This window comes from Leptopilina heterotoma, unplaced genomic scaffold (genome assembly GCF_015476425.1).
Source record: "Leptopilina heterotoma isolate Lh14 unplaced genomic scaffold, ASM1547642v1 Lhet_120, whole genome shotgun sequence".
NCBI lineage: Eukaryota > Metazoa > Arthropoda > Insecta > Hymenoptera > Figitidae > Leptopilina > Leptopilina heterotoma.
In genome coordinates this window covers 1,291,995-1,306,255 of record NW_025110838.1, presented here as the reverse complement: position 1 = coordinate 1,306,255, position 14,261 = coordinate 1,291,995, and the positions used below count along the sequence as shown (strand labels likewise).

The 14,261-nt window shown below is 31.5% G+C and overlaps 1 protein-coding gene across 7 annotated transcripts in view; it reads left to right on the top strand.

The window, feature by feature from the left end:
- The window catches only part of LOC122510179 (protein neuralized), a 144,574-nt gene extending 136,345 nt beyond the window's left edge, over positions 1–8,229 (top strand). For all 7 annotated transcript variants that reach the window (XM_043624687.1, XM_043624679.1, XM_043624672.1 and 4 more), the window contains 3 exons: positions 3,687–3,853; positions 5,966–6,534; positions 6,925–8,229. In XM_043624687.1, coding sequence (XP_043480622.1) covers positions 3,687–3,853; positions 5,966–6,534; positions 6,925–8,032 — 1,844 coding nt within the window. In that variant the 3' untranslated portion in view covers positions 8,033–8,229. The remainder of the gene's footprint in view (positions 1–3,686; positions 3,854–5,965; positions 6,535–6,924) is intronic.
- The last annotated feature ends 6,032 nt before the right edge of the window (positions 8,230–14,261 follow it).

Below are 14,261 nucleotides of genomic sequence, written 5' to 3'. Positions count from 1 at the left end.
AAAAAAGTTCCCTTTTGTTGCTCATTCACCTTGTTTGCTCAAGTATGACAAGCGCGGACACTGTCAAGTTTCATCAAAAACATTTTCTTTCAAAAAAAGAAGACGAAGAAGAAGAAGATTTTCCACTTTCTTTGCCTTGGGTTTCGATTTTGAAAAATGATACCTTATTCTTGACTAAATTTTTTAAATTCTTCCTGAATTTTTAAACTACGATAAAAATTAAATTCTTAGTGCAAAAGTATTTTTTGCTTAATATTTTGAAACAGAAAATGTTTGTGGAAAGAATCTTGTGATTAATAAACATACTGTTTAGAATATTCAGGTACAGTTTGAAGTGAGAAAAGAATTTTGATCCAAACAAAAGGCGACTGAAGAAAAACGTTTTCTTGTCTCATTATATTCTTTCATTCATTGCTAAATAATACGCACGCGATGAATTCTCACGATCATGTAATACTATATTTAGCTCTTTTTCTCACTCTGTCTCTCTTTCTATATTTATACACAGAATTTTTGTAAAATACATAATGTTACCTGGATTCTTTTTGTACATTCGTTTTAAAAATGATTTTCGTGATATGAATGTTTCTTCATAGTTTCTTTATTTCTTTTTTTTGCAGAAACGTTTTATGCAACACTAGATAATAATGAAAAAAAGAGCAGAGAAAGTAAATTACACTTTTTTCGGCAGTTTGTAAATGCGTATCAGGCAGAAAAAAAAAATTATATGGACAAATTTAACCGAATATGGAACAAGAAAAAAAAAGAGAGGCAAAAGATTTTGCAAACGGATAGTTTCGCAGGACTATCGAGCGTGGAATTTTAAGTTACTACAAGACAGGAAACTCGAGCTTCCTGGTCGTTGACCGATAGTCATGGCTTCCGTCGAAGAAACGTGAGATCCTGGCGGATCGAAGAAAAAATTTTTTCCTTACTTAATCGGGATTTGCACGGACCTTGTCGATCGTTTCCGTTTACCACACTCGAATCGTTCCCAAGGATTCGCGACAATCTTGTTTTCCAAAAAAAAAAGTCGTGGGGGTTGTTATTAAGAGGAGCACGTGGCACTGTTTGGAGTGCACGTGTGTATATAACGAAAGTTGTGTCTATACTTAGGACGGAGAAAATTATTTTTGTTGGTTTGAGTTTAAGAGAGATAGAGTGAATGTGTTGAACAGCAGCTAGTCAGAGTCTTGATCTTTCAGGCGCAATGTTTATTGGCTCGTTCGTAATATACTTCACCAGAGGCAGCGACTTTAAAACCGTGGGAATTCTTATGACGTATACACCGTTGCAATGTTCCGTCGCGATTATGACCTCTCTTTATTATCTTTTTTTTTGCAATCTATCTTTATACTGAATATAACAATTTATTAGAAATATATATTTATATAACTCAATCTCCGCCCACTCGTGACTATTATTTTTCTATATTCACAATTCCTTACTATCTCATTTACCGTTAAATTGACGAACAAAATTCTTTTTCCCTCAAACAAAAGCCGAAGGAACGAAGAAATCAATTTTTTTTCCTCTTTTTATTTTGCATTTCTTTTCTTGGGCAATTTTCTCGAGTACTTTTCTATAGTTTTTTTTTCTTTATAAGTTTGTCAGAAACGGCTGTCTTGGGGTAAATTAAATTTGACGATAATGGGGAAAGAAAAGAGATGGAGACTTTTTTTAATTTTCGAAATGGTTTGAAATTTTTTTTTTTTTTGAGAGAGAAAAGTAGAAATAAAGAAAAGAGAAAATTATAGAAAGAAAGAGAGAAGCCGATTGTAATTATCAGCTCGTGCCGGTGCTTTTTCCTTCTTTTCTTTTTTCCCCGTCTGCCGGCGAACGTGAGTTGTCAACTTCCTTTATAAGTGACTAAAGGGAGAGGCACGCGCGATTGCGAGGAACATCTCGAGGAATTAGAAATTACAATGTCACTGATTTCCTCATTTTTTTTTCCTTCAATACATCGACTTGTATATCAATAGTCGACTGGTTTTTCTTTATGCGATTCTAAATGCAAGTTCCGAGAGCGTGAGAATCGAATGGAAAATACAGTTTGTACAGCGAGCAAGTTCGTGACTCTCTCTCTCTCTCTCTCTTCTTTTATCTATTTCTCCTTCTCTCTCGTCGCGATCATCATTAGCCGATTAATTATCGTCACAAGTGTAATTTCTTTTCTCTCTAACTCGCAGAAAATGATTTATTTTCTAATTAGAAAAATTATAATTAGAAAATAAATTATAATTACAGTTGGAAAATCGAAACAAATAAATTTTTAGTAAATAATTTAATTAAAATCAAAAAATTAAAATTGAAAAATAACCTTGAAAAATGAAATCGAAAATAAAAAAAAAAAAATTTAAATTGGAGGAAGATATTGAAAATTGTGGGAAAGAAAATGGAAATTAAATCGAAATTTCTTTTTAATGTATTTATATATTTGTATAGAAATTTTTTTCTCGAAGAAAAGAGGTAATTGTCGGTTTTTTGACGAGTGAAACTTTGCGAAGTGTATCGACTTAATTTTAGCTTATTGTTATCGTGGTTTTGAAGCATCCTGTGCGAAAGGAAGCCCCGTTGCCTTGGGCCTTCCTTGTGCGCGCGAACCGGTTTTTGAAAAACTTCCGGCAAAATACGTGCGGTTTCCGGTGTAAATATCGGATCTACGCTCTGTTTACTTATATCAATATTCACATTTCACTCGTCGTCAGTGTGAATCGTCTTCTTCGATCGATGAGACCGTCGTCGCTTGTCTCTCGATTTTTATTATCAAGCAGCTCGGAATAATATTATTTTAAAACAGAAGTGCTCAATGTGTAAACTTTTTTTTTAATTTTAATTTTAAACCAATAACCATGAATATAAAAGTGGAAAATTTACAATAGTAGTAAAAATAATTAAAATATTAAAAATAGTAAAAGTAATATTTAGTAATAATGACAGTAGTAAGAAAAAATAGTAGTTAAAATAGTAATATTGAAAAATAAAAATAGTATTTAAAAAATTATTAGATTTTCCTTTGGAATATACTTTATTGAGAATACAAGAGGAGCGAAGATATTTTTTAAAAAGGGGTAAATTTTTTTTATCGACGTCCTGACACCACCATCGTAGGGGGATAATTTTAATACACTTCCCCACGACGTCGTTATGAAATACCGGAGCGGAAATACCCGGTGCATTCTCCGAGGTGCTTTGCATTCGAAATATACTTTTATACATAGAGCGAATTCCCCATTCCAAAAGAGGTTTTTAACCCTATTTTCTCTTTGTTCTCTCTCTCTTGTGATTCGGAATTTTCCATTTTTTCCCCTCCCCCTTTTTCTTTTTATTCAAATTTTTGTATTCATTCTCTAAAAGAAAAACCAAATATGTGATTGAATTTAATTTCTCTCACATATTATAATTTTTAATGTCACTCATAAAAAAAAGGAGTGGAAAAAATTTAATAACTACATGCAAATGAATTGGCATTCCTTTGGGAATGACAAAAAAATTAATTAATTTTAATTATACGTCAATTAGTATAGAATTAATATTAATTCTAATAATAAACATTATTTCGATAAATTAATAATGATTTTTATTAACATTTACGAATTTGAACATATTTGAACTTGGAAAAATAAAAATAAATATTTGTTTTAGTATAATTGATTTTCTAACGAGTGCTTCTCTTTATGTTTCAGCTCCTAGATCATCGAGTGCAGGTACAAACAACCTGCCGCCCCTGACGTTCCATCAGGTGCATGGTGATAACATTAGATTGTGGAATGGAGGTACTGTCGCCAGAAGGCACGAGAGCTTTTGCAAAGGTGTCACCTTCAGCGCGAGGCCAGTGCGAATTGGCGAGAAGGTAGGGAAAATTCCATTCTAATTAGTCGCCTGGGAAATTCCCTTCAGTCTATTAAAATTTCCGAAAATTCCCCATCAAACTACTAAAGATTTACTAATAAAATTTTCAATTATTTTTCAATTTTTGTTTTTGCTTACTTAATTTTTATCAAATACAAAACGGAACAATAAAACGTAGAAAAAAATTCACTAAACTGTCGGGATTCGAACGTGGGACAGTTCCGCCGTGAGGCAAGCACGTTACCACTGGTCCAACTGGACATTGTTTATTTTTTTCGTTTTTTCAAATTTCTCTTTGTTTTTTCGTTCTTTCTCTCTTCTTTTAATGATGTTTATTGAATAGAAAGTGTTTTCGAACAAGTTTTTAGTCAATTTTATATTATAATTATAATATTATTAGATAATATAATAATTTTTAATAACTAAAAAATATACATGTAAGAAATGAAAAATTAATGGATTCAAAATTCAAAAAAATAATATAATACAGATAAAAAAATAAATAGGTAATAGAAAAATTAAACAAAGAAACTTTTCGATTATTAATCCTGGGAGAAAAAAATATTATCTAGTTGATTATTTATCAGGCAATAAATAATTAACTAGATATTCAATTTAGTTCATTGGTGTTTTTTGTATTAAATTTTTTTCCCTATTTTTCGTAATTTTTTATTTTTTTTCACAAAATTAGCATAGTTTAGTTTCTTTTTCTCGCAATTATTGATAAATTTTTTTTTTAACTATATGGAAACGAATGTGATCTTAAGTGACCCTGGCTTTGCCCACGCATTAAGGTGGGTTGGCGATTTAGCATTAAACGCAAAGTAACAACAAACGCCAGTCTCTTTATGTCTTCAGGAATAAACATAGTTTTGCTCGTAGGAAAGTAGGAGAAATATAGAATGTTTTAGCAGTTTGTTTTTTTCGCAAGGAGTATTCTAGGTTAAAGTCAAAGCGTATATATACATGAACCGCGTGTTGGTGAAAGGTTGCCAGAAGGTAGGCGTTGGATCGCTCGGTATTCAATGGAAGATCCATAGAACGCAAAAAAAAACTTTATTCATTGCCTTTCAAATGTATATTCTCACACCCACTTTCTTCATTTTATCTATTTGAGCAAGTGTTTTCTATATTATTTCACATCTCCAGAGATGGAGATAAAATACTTTCTTTCATTCCAATTCGCCACTTTTTTTTATCAGTTTTTTGGCAAATTGATTTTGTACGAAAATTTATGGCAAATTTTGTTTTTTTAGACGAGATTATTTCGATGTTGTAGAAGAGAATTTAGTGGTGAATAAATTTTCTGTGAATCGTCATTATTTTTATGTTATCGTGTCCTAGATTTTTGATGTTTTTGGGGAATGGAAAAGTTTTTGTTGTAATTTCGAAAATTGGGAATAAAGTATTTTTGGGAGAAAATAAAGTTGTTGGTAATATTTTTCTTTTTTTAATAGTTTGTTTCTTATTTTATCTATTTTATTGATTTAAAAAAGTGAAAATTGATTTGTTGGCAATTTTAGAGAAAAAAAAGATGTTCGATTTCAATTGAAGAGTTTCTTGGTAGATGATGATGATTGTATTCATTGAGGAGGAGATGTTGCGAGGGATCATGGCGAGGGCACGTAGCCTTCCCTCTAATTACTGTATAGAGAAGTTCGACCTCGCATTTTCGCAGAGGTAAACAGATCGGCAAATCGTTCGTTCGGCACGTTTCAAGAGAATCCAAAAGATTTCGCAACTTCTCCACCATCATCTGCAATCTTCTCTGTTTCACTCTCTTTTGTCAATATACAATTCATTAGAAAATTTTTTTCTGTTTATTTCCAATTATCATCGATTCAAGGCTTTTTTTTTCTATTCTCCCAACAAATCCGACAACAATGAGACTTCGAAATTTTGTTTAATTTTACATTTTTAACTCCTTGACGAGAATTTTAACTTTTGTTCAAAAGAAAAGAGAAAAATAATAAGAAAAGGGAAAAGAAAAAAAGAGAAAAGCAAAAAATTAAAAATAAAAAATGTAAAGAAAAAAAATTGAAAGGAAAAAAATTCTGAAAAGAAAAAAAATTGAAGAGAAATGTACTAATTGGTGTTAATATTTTTTTTGCAGGTATGCGTGAAATTCTTGGCAATATCAAACAACTGGAGTGGCGTGATACGTTTTGGATTCACGAGCAACGATCCCATTAATCTTCGTAATGCACTGCCAAAATATGCGTGTCCTGATTTGACAAATAAGCCGGGCTATTGGGCGAAGGCATTGGCCGAAAGATTCGCCGAGAGGGATTCAGTTTTATTCTATTATGTAACATCGGCTGGCGATGTTCATTTTGGCGTTAATGGCGAGGAGAAGGGAGTTTTCTTCAGTGGCGTTGAGACCCGTGGACCACTATGGGCAATTATTGACGTCTATGGAAATAGTACGGAAATTGAATTTGTCGATCCAAATCGTCAGCATTTTAATAATATTAAAAAAGGTGCCGAACATAGCAACGAGGATAATGCACAGCACAGTAGGCACTCGGCAATGGACGACGTCAGCAATACAAGACGCGACGTCGAGAGGATCATCGTACCGTCCATGCAAAACGTGTCCATCCATCATGATCTCGACGTCGATCTACCTGGCCTGAGGTTTCAACCTTCCGGCGTTCTCTTCACTCCACTACCATTCCATCCGTAAGTACTTGCTTTCTTATGTATGGAATTTACCCTTCTCTTTGCATGTCTCGCCCTCGGGAACAATTTGTTATTAGATTTCCATTCCTGTTGAGAAGAAAAACTTCAATTAGAATTCTCCGTTGAACTAGTTAATGGACTATGCTAATTTTTTTCTTTCTTGTAATTTCTGGAAATTAATGTTCGAGTAAATGAAGTCATTGTTTAAATTGAAAATGCTAAAGTCGCGAGAGCAAAGTCTGTAGACTTTGCTCTCGCGACTTTAGCATTTTTCGTTAATGGCGATAAGCTTTATCAGTGTCTAAAGATACATCGAAAAAAATAAAGTTGTGAAAACGTAGTGGAAAACAATTTTTGAAAGTAAAATCTAATTTTGTCTTTATTCCACAGAACTCGAGGTAGAAATGTCCACTTCACGAATCAGCAGTGTGTGGCAACGAGGGACGACGCGGAATTCTGCCACGGCTACGCGTTCACAAGTCGACCACTCTTCCTGGGCGAGAGACTCGTGGTCCAAATTCTGGCCACCGAACCAATGTACGTAGGAGCGCTCGCTCTCGGTTTCACGTCCTGCGATCCATCGAGATTGACATTCGCCGATTTGCCGGACGACAGCGATCTCCTCCTCGATCGACCCGAGTACTGGGTGGTCTCCAAGGACGTCGCCTCCAGCCCTCAGCCAGGCGACGAAATCGCCTTCACCGTCACCCACTACGGCGAGGTGCAAATGAGCAAAAACGGCGGACCACCCAACGTTGTGATGCACGTCGATCAGAGTCTCCAACTCTGGGCCTTCGTCGACGTCTACGGCAGCACACAACGAGTCAGAATGCTCGCTAGCAGACCAAATTCCCCCCCGAGGACCCGACAATGCATCCCCTCACCCGGTGCTCCACAACAACAGCCGCAGCAACAACAACAGCAACAACACACGAATCACAGTAACGCCGCCACCGAACTCTCACGATTCTCCGAAATGGTTCAATTCAAACCAGCAGTCGGCGGTGGTACCGTCCTCGTCGTCAATCTCCCCCCTCAGGGCAATTATCCAACACCCTCACAAACACCCCAACCGATCTACTCATCGTCGTCATCATCATCGCACAGAAATCCACCGCCAGTTCCCTCGCAAACTGCCGCCTCCTCCGCCGCCAATTCACATCCAGGATCCTCGAGACAAACCTCGCCACCATTGACCGGCACAATGACGTCAACTGGCTCGTCGACCTATGTCGATCCTGTCTCCTATCAGAGTCTCGACGGTACACTGTCCTCATCACATTTGCAACAGTGGAGCGAGGGCCTACAGCCAACACCGGGACAGCCGAGCGAATGCTCCATTTGTTACGAGCGTAATATCGACAGTGTACTCTACATGTGCGGTCACATGTGCATGTGTTACACGTGCGCGATACAACAATGGCGAGGCAAAGGCGGCGGTCACTGTCCCCTATGTCGAGCGCCCATCAGAGACGTTATTCGAATATACAGATCCTGAACCGAATTCAAACCCAGGAGCCGATCAAATTCAAGATGTCGAGGTCCCGTTCCTCTTTCCCTTTCATTAGGCACCTCATGGTCCACCTAGTCTCGAATATTTCGTTGTTTTTTCCCCCCACCGGCAACTCGAACTCTTTGAGCAAAAAAAAAAAAAGAAAACTGAATCATTTTTTTTCACCATGAATTTTTTTTGAAGAAAAGAAGAATAACGATTTCGAAAAAATGAAAGAAAAATTTGGAAAGAAATTATTTATTTCAAAATTATTTTTTTTTTTCACTGTCAACTCTAACTTTTGGGTAAAAAATAAGAATAACGATTTTGAAAGAAATAGTACTAAAGAAAATGATTTTTTCATAAATTATTTCCTTCCAAATTATTTTCTCTTCTCTATTAACGATTGAATGATTCTGTAAAAAAATACTTTTAATAAAATACTGATAATTGAAAAAACAATTTCAAAAGAAACACTTTTGAAAAAAAAATTATTTTCGAAAGAAAAATCAGTATTTTTTAATAAATCGTCAATTCAATCGTTAATTAAAAATTCATTTTTGAAAATTTCAGAACAAACTTCTAATTTTTATCACCATCGACAAAAATCGTTATTTAGAAAAAATGCCAAAATACAAAAAAAAAAAAAAAAAAAAAACGATAAGAGTTCTGGTTGCGAAAAAAAAATTGAGGAGAGATACAAGAATGACGAGCGTTATTTTTTGCAGGAAGAGTCGTTGCGTCTGTTTTGTTTTTCTATCGAAAGAGAACTGTCAATTAAAGCGTAGGAGAAAAAAATTCAAAAACAGAATTGCAATAAATGAAAAAATAAATGAAATAAATTTTTTAAAAAATGAATGAAATAAATTTTTTCAAAGAAAAAAAAAATTCTTTTTTGCCATTTCTTTGAAAAATTAGAATTTGGTGATAAAACGGACGCAACGAAATTGTCTTTTAAGAGCCTGTTAAACTTGATGTCAAAGAAAAAATACCCACGAAACACTGCCGGATACAATTCGGGGAATAGAAAAGAAAAATATGAACGAAGTTAGATCGATTGTAGGATTTTCAATTTTATCAACTATATATTTAATTAAAAAAACAATGATAACTACTACTAACTTATACTTGTTATTAAACTCTACTACTGTTGCTTCTACTTTAGATCGCTCTCTGATATTTTTGTCTTTTTTTACGAATAAAAATACATTGTATATAAATATAAATTTTGTGATATAAATTTTATATTTACATGTGATGTATAAGATTCCCTATTGCGCTTCGACTTACTTTGTACGTTTTTTTTTTGACAATGTATTCAATTTATATTCATTATTATCAATTTTTACTTAACGCAGTGTGATTACGTAGTAAAAACGGGGACGTTTCAGGTTTAAGGGCATTTATGCGCATTATTTCCAGTAGATTTATTTTTATTATTATTATTATCATCATTTTTGTCTTTGCGCTTTTTTTTCTCTCTCTTTAGTCGAGTACGATTAGAAATCTAGGATAAAAAATTTAATTCGAAATTGTTTTCTATTTTTTTCGTCATCAATTTGAAAATTTTCTCTTTTTTTTTTATAGAAAATCGAATAAAATTTGAAGAAATTTTTTCGCCTATGAGAAATTTTCTTTGTGTTGAAGAAAAAAAAATGAGAAATTTAATGAAAAATATTCAATTAAAGAAAAAGATTGAAAATTGATGGGAATAATCAAAAGGAAGAAATTGGATAATTTTCATTAAATTTTGTAGAAAAAAAATTGTAATCGATGAATTTTTTATCACGATAGGACCCAAAAAGCGTCGCCCTGCCCATATAATTATTTGCCAAAGAAATCCTTTGTGTACGATTTTTTGTGAATAAATGAGAAAATTTCGACACAGAGGATTCGTGACTTTGAGTGATCCCCAAAATGATTGAGCGTTTGAGACTATTTTAATCGTGGAGAACTCGAAATAACTGTACTTTTACTGCCGATTGTGCTAAAGCGAGCGCAATAGATTTACGAAGATGTGTATCGATTAAAAAGAAAATATTCCTCCACTCTTATTCGAAAGCATTCACAAAAAGCAAAAAAAATCAAAAATTTTGTTGTTCCTTTGAACAAAAATTGAATTTTTGTAAATGAAATTTGAAAGGGAAATTCAATGACAATTTCGAATCAGAGTGGATCGATTATATTAAAAAAAAAGGCGCCTGAGTGTTTTTGTATAGGATTGCGATTGTGGAAATGATCTTCCAGTAGATTATTAAGCAAACGTAAAAATTTGATACAACGCTTTTTTCGACTATATCAAATTACGTTTTTTAAGCGAACGCAAGTTTTTATACAATCATGTTTTTTATATAATCGTGACAGTGAAGTATTTTTGTGTGTACAGTAAAAAAAAATACGAAAATGAAAAAAAAGATAGAAGAAAACACGAAAAAAAATGAGATCCTCGATTAAAAAATAATTGCTACTTAGCAAAATTCTCGTTGGATACGAAAATTCCGAAAAAATCCTTCGAATTTTGCATTTAAAATTAAGAAAAAGAGATCTTCTTTCCTGTATTATTTTCCTAATGCCACATGAAAAAGAGTAAAAATGAAAATAAAATACATTTATATATTTCTAGGCCGTGCCTTATGTATCGGTATAAATATTGTTAAAACGCAGCATCACTGGAATTGACTTGTCCGTTAAAAAAAGGCACTTGTATCGTCTTTTGATTTTTCTCTAGAACATTTTGAAAATAGATTTATTGAGAAAAACAAAAAAAAAAGGAAGGAAGGGATCGGTAGCAATGAGACAAAGAAAAACCGAGGTATTTCACTCTTTTTTTAAAAAAAAATATCGATACTGTGTAAAATCTTTGTTGTTGGAGAGAAAATAGAAAAAAAAAATAGTTTGCCAGTAGGTTTCACAGCTTTTTTTTTGTTGGTGACAATTTATTGTATCTTTGGGGCGCTGAAAGTTATTTTGACAAAAAAAAAAAAAAAAAATGAAACAACAACCTGAATCAGAAAACTGATTTGAAAAATTGTCTAAATTGAGACGCTTTTGTAATATATTTGTATTCGGACTCTAAAGAAGAAAAAAAGCATAATTAAAAAAAAATTGTAATATGAAAAAATCCTTTATTCAGATAAAAGAATTTTTTCAAAAACTATCAAGTCTGATTCAAGTTCGTCATTTTCGAATTGGCTTTTATTTTCTTGAAAATCGTACTTGTAAACAAAACAATTTTTTTTCACGACGAAAGTCACCGAAAGACTCGAAACGCGTTTGATTTATAAATTGCAAACGGAGTTTTCTTCGAGTATTTCTGGTCACTTTTCTTCGGAAAGCAAAAAAAGAAAATTAAAATTATGCGCAATAAAGCAGTAGTGAAATCTCTAGTCCAGCGAGCGGCAGTCAATTTTTTGTCTGCCAATCAAAAAAAAAAATTAATAAATGAAAGAATAATGATAGAGAAGAGAAATTTTATAAATATAGAGTAAACAAAAAAATGAATGCAAATTATGGCGTTTGTCTCGCCTATTAGGAGATTTAATAATAATTATTATTATTCTAAGTGTTGGAAGATTAATGAAAAAAAGGCAAAGAATTTGTAAAACTAATTTTTAAAATGATAAAATCGAGAGAGAATGTATGAATAAATGAATGAATGAAAGATTATTGTAACAAAATACGCAAAGAAAAAAAAATACGATAGACATCTCATTTTTTCTTTCTTTTTTCTTCGAGGGTAACATTCTAAATATTGTCATTATAATTAGTAATGTTATCGTGATTATCAAACATAACTAATACATAATAATTAGATAAATGGAATGTCTTGAATAAATTAAAAATTCTTTCTGTCCGTCGAATTAATTTCACATAGAGAGTAAAAAAAAGAAAATAAAATGAAAATACGTGGAAAAATATATAAAAATAAATTTTCATGTATTTTCTGTTATTTTTCTTTTTTTTCTTTCTTTTCTTTTTTTGGACGACTCTTTTGGATTAATAGGAGACTTTTGATGAATTTGCGATATTATTGTAACGTCTTTTCGCAAAATTTGTGAAGAAATTTTTTTTTTTGCGACTCGATTTCAATGAATTGTACTTATTCATTATTTGAATCTCATTTTTTCCTTTTTGTTTGTGTAAAATATTTTACTTGGATCGTTTATATTTATGAGGAGTTTTTTTTTTTGAGCTTTTTATGGTCAATGTGCGATAGGGTATTTCTCTTGAATTATATATATATATAGATACTGATAAAAATTTATACATATGTAATATAAATTCGTGCAGCACTTTGTGCTGTTCTACATAATATAAGAAGCCTGTATTATCTCTGAATTCATTGGTCTTTTTATTCACAATTTTCACCCTCTTGAAAACAAATTTTTTTTTCGAATTTGTAAATTATATTTTTTTTCTTTTAGTTATTATTTTATTTGCTTGTAGTAAATAATTTATAAATAATAATATAATAATTGGAAATAATATCATAATAAATATTTTTTTTGTTAAATAAATAAAAAAAATAGTAGTATTAATAATAATAATAAAAATTATACAATAAATAAAAAATTAAAAAATAATTTATAATACAGTGTAATTATAATAAAAGTATTAATAGTAATGATATTAAAAATAATACTAAAAAATAATAAAAATAATACTAAAATAATACTAATTTTGAAGTAGAACAAATTTAGTTAAACTCGATTACCTTTTAAGTAGAACAAAAGTCTTTGGTCAGACAAATAAAAATTAAATATAGAAAATACAAAAACGATATAAAATAAAAAATCAATTATAATAAAAATGGAAGTAATAATAGTAATAATAATAAATAATAATAATTTTTTGCGAAATAATTAGTTAGTTAACTTTGTTTTTCTTTTGGGAAATAAATTTGTTTTGGCGAAATTTGTCGAGCAAGTTGGGAAAAAATTTATCCGCTAGACTTCGCATTCATGAATACAATAGGTAATGAAAGACGTGTGCGATGGTAAATTGCTGCAGCTGCTGTAGTTTATGAGACGTTCATGACAAGAGTTTACAATAGGCGCCCACTTGGTATCCTTTGCCACCCCCTTTGACGGGGAGTTGCAAGTTGGAGATATTCGGAAGTTGAGTAGCATACGAATGTCCTTGGCAGTGAGCTAAAACGTGCACTTCTTTGGAATAATAATAATATTGTGCAACAACACTTGCATTATTAATGTGCATCCTTTTCGCACAAAAAAAAAAAAATAATAAACCGCTGCCAAGTTAAAAGATATGAAAAATTTTGATATTACAATACTTTCCCATAAGGATGCAATTCTAAATAATTTTTAAGTAGAACAAAGTTTTTTGGTCAGACAAATTTTTTTGTCGAGTAGAAGAAAAGTTTTTAGTCCGGCAATAATTTTTATGTAAAAAAATTTTGGGAAATTTTAGTTTTTAAGTAGAAGAAGATGTTTATAGTCAGACTTTGTTTTTTAAGTAGAAGAAAAGATTTCAGTCAGACTTGGATTGTCAAGTGGAAGAAAAGTTTTAGAAACAAAGTATTTTGACATTTTAAGTAGAAAAAAGTTTTTTGGTCAGACAAATAATTTTTATTATTATTATATTTATTAAGTAGAAGAAAAGCTTTTAGTCGTATAATAATTTTGAAGTAGAACAAATTTAGTTAAACTCAATTACCTTTTAAGTAGAACAAAAGTCTTTGGTCAGACAAATAAAAATTTTTAAGTGCTGAAGAAATATTCTTTTTCAGAATATTATTTTCATACAGTCTTTTAGCCAAACAAGAATTATCTGAAGAAGAATTATTTATTTATAAATTTCTCATTCATTTATTAACAAAGGTCTTTTAATTGGGTAAATTTCAAATTTTTCAAGTATAGAAAAAAAAGTTTGTAATAAATATAATAATAATAAAATTTTATTTTTTCCAATTTTAATGATGGTATTTCAAAAAAATATAAAATTTTATGTTCTATTCCGCGTCACCCAGGAGGTTGAACATCAGACGCGCTTTTGTATGGTTTCCCCTTGCACACAGATCTTCCAATCACAAATTTAAAGGAAAATGTACTTTTACAATTTTAACGCATTTGAATTTGTGATTGGGACAATGTGGCATAGGCCTACTCCACTCCTCCCTTCAACGAGAGAACAATTTTTATTTCAATCAAAAATAATATTTTTGAATCAAATAAAAATGAATATTTGTCTCAGTAATTCAAGATTTATTTTTATA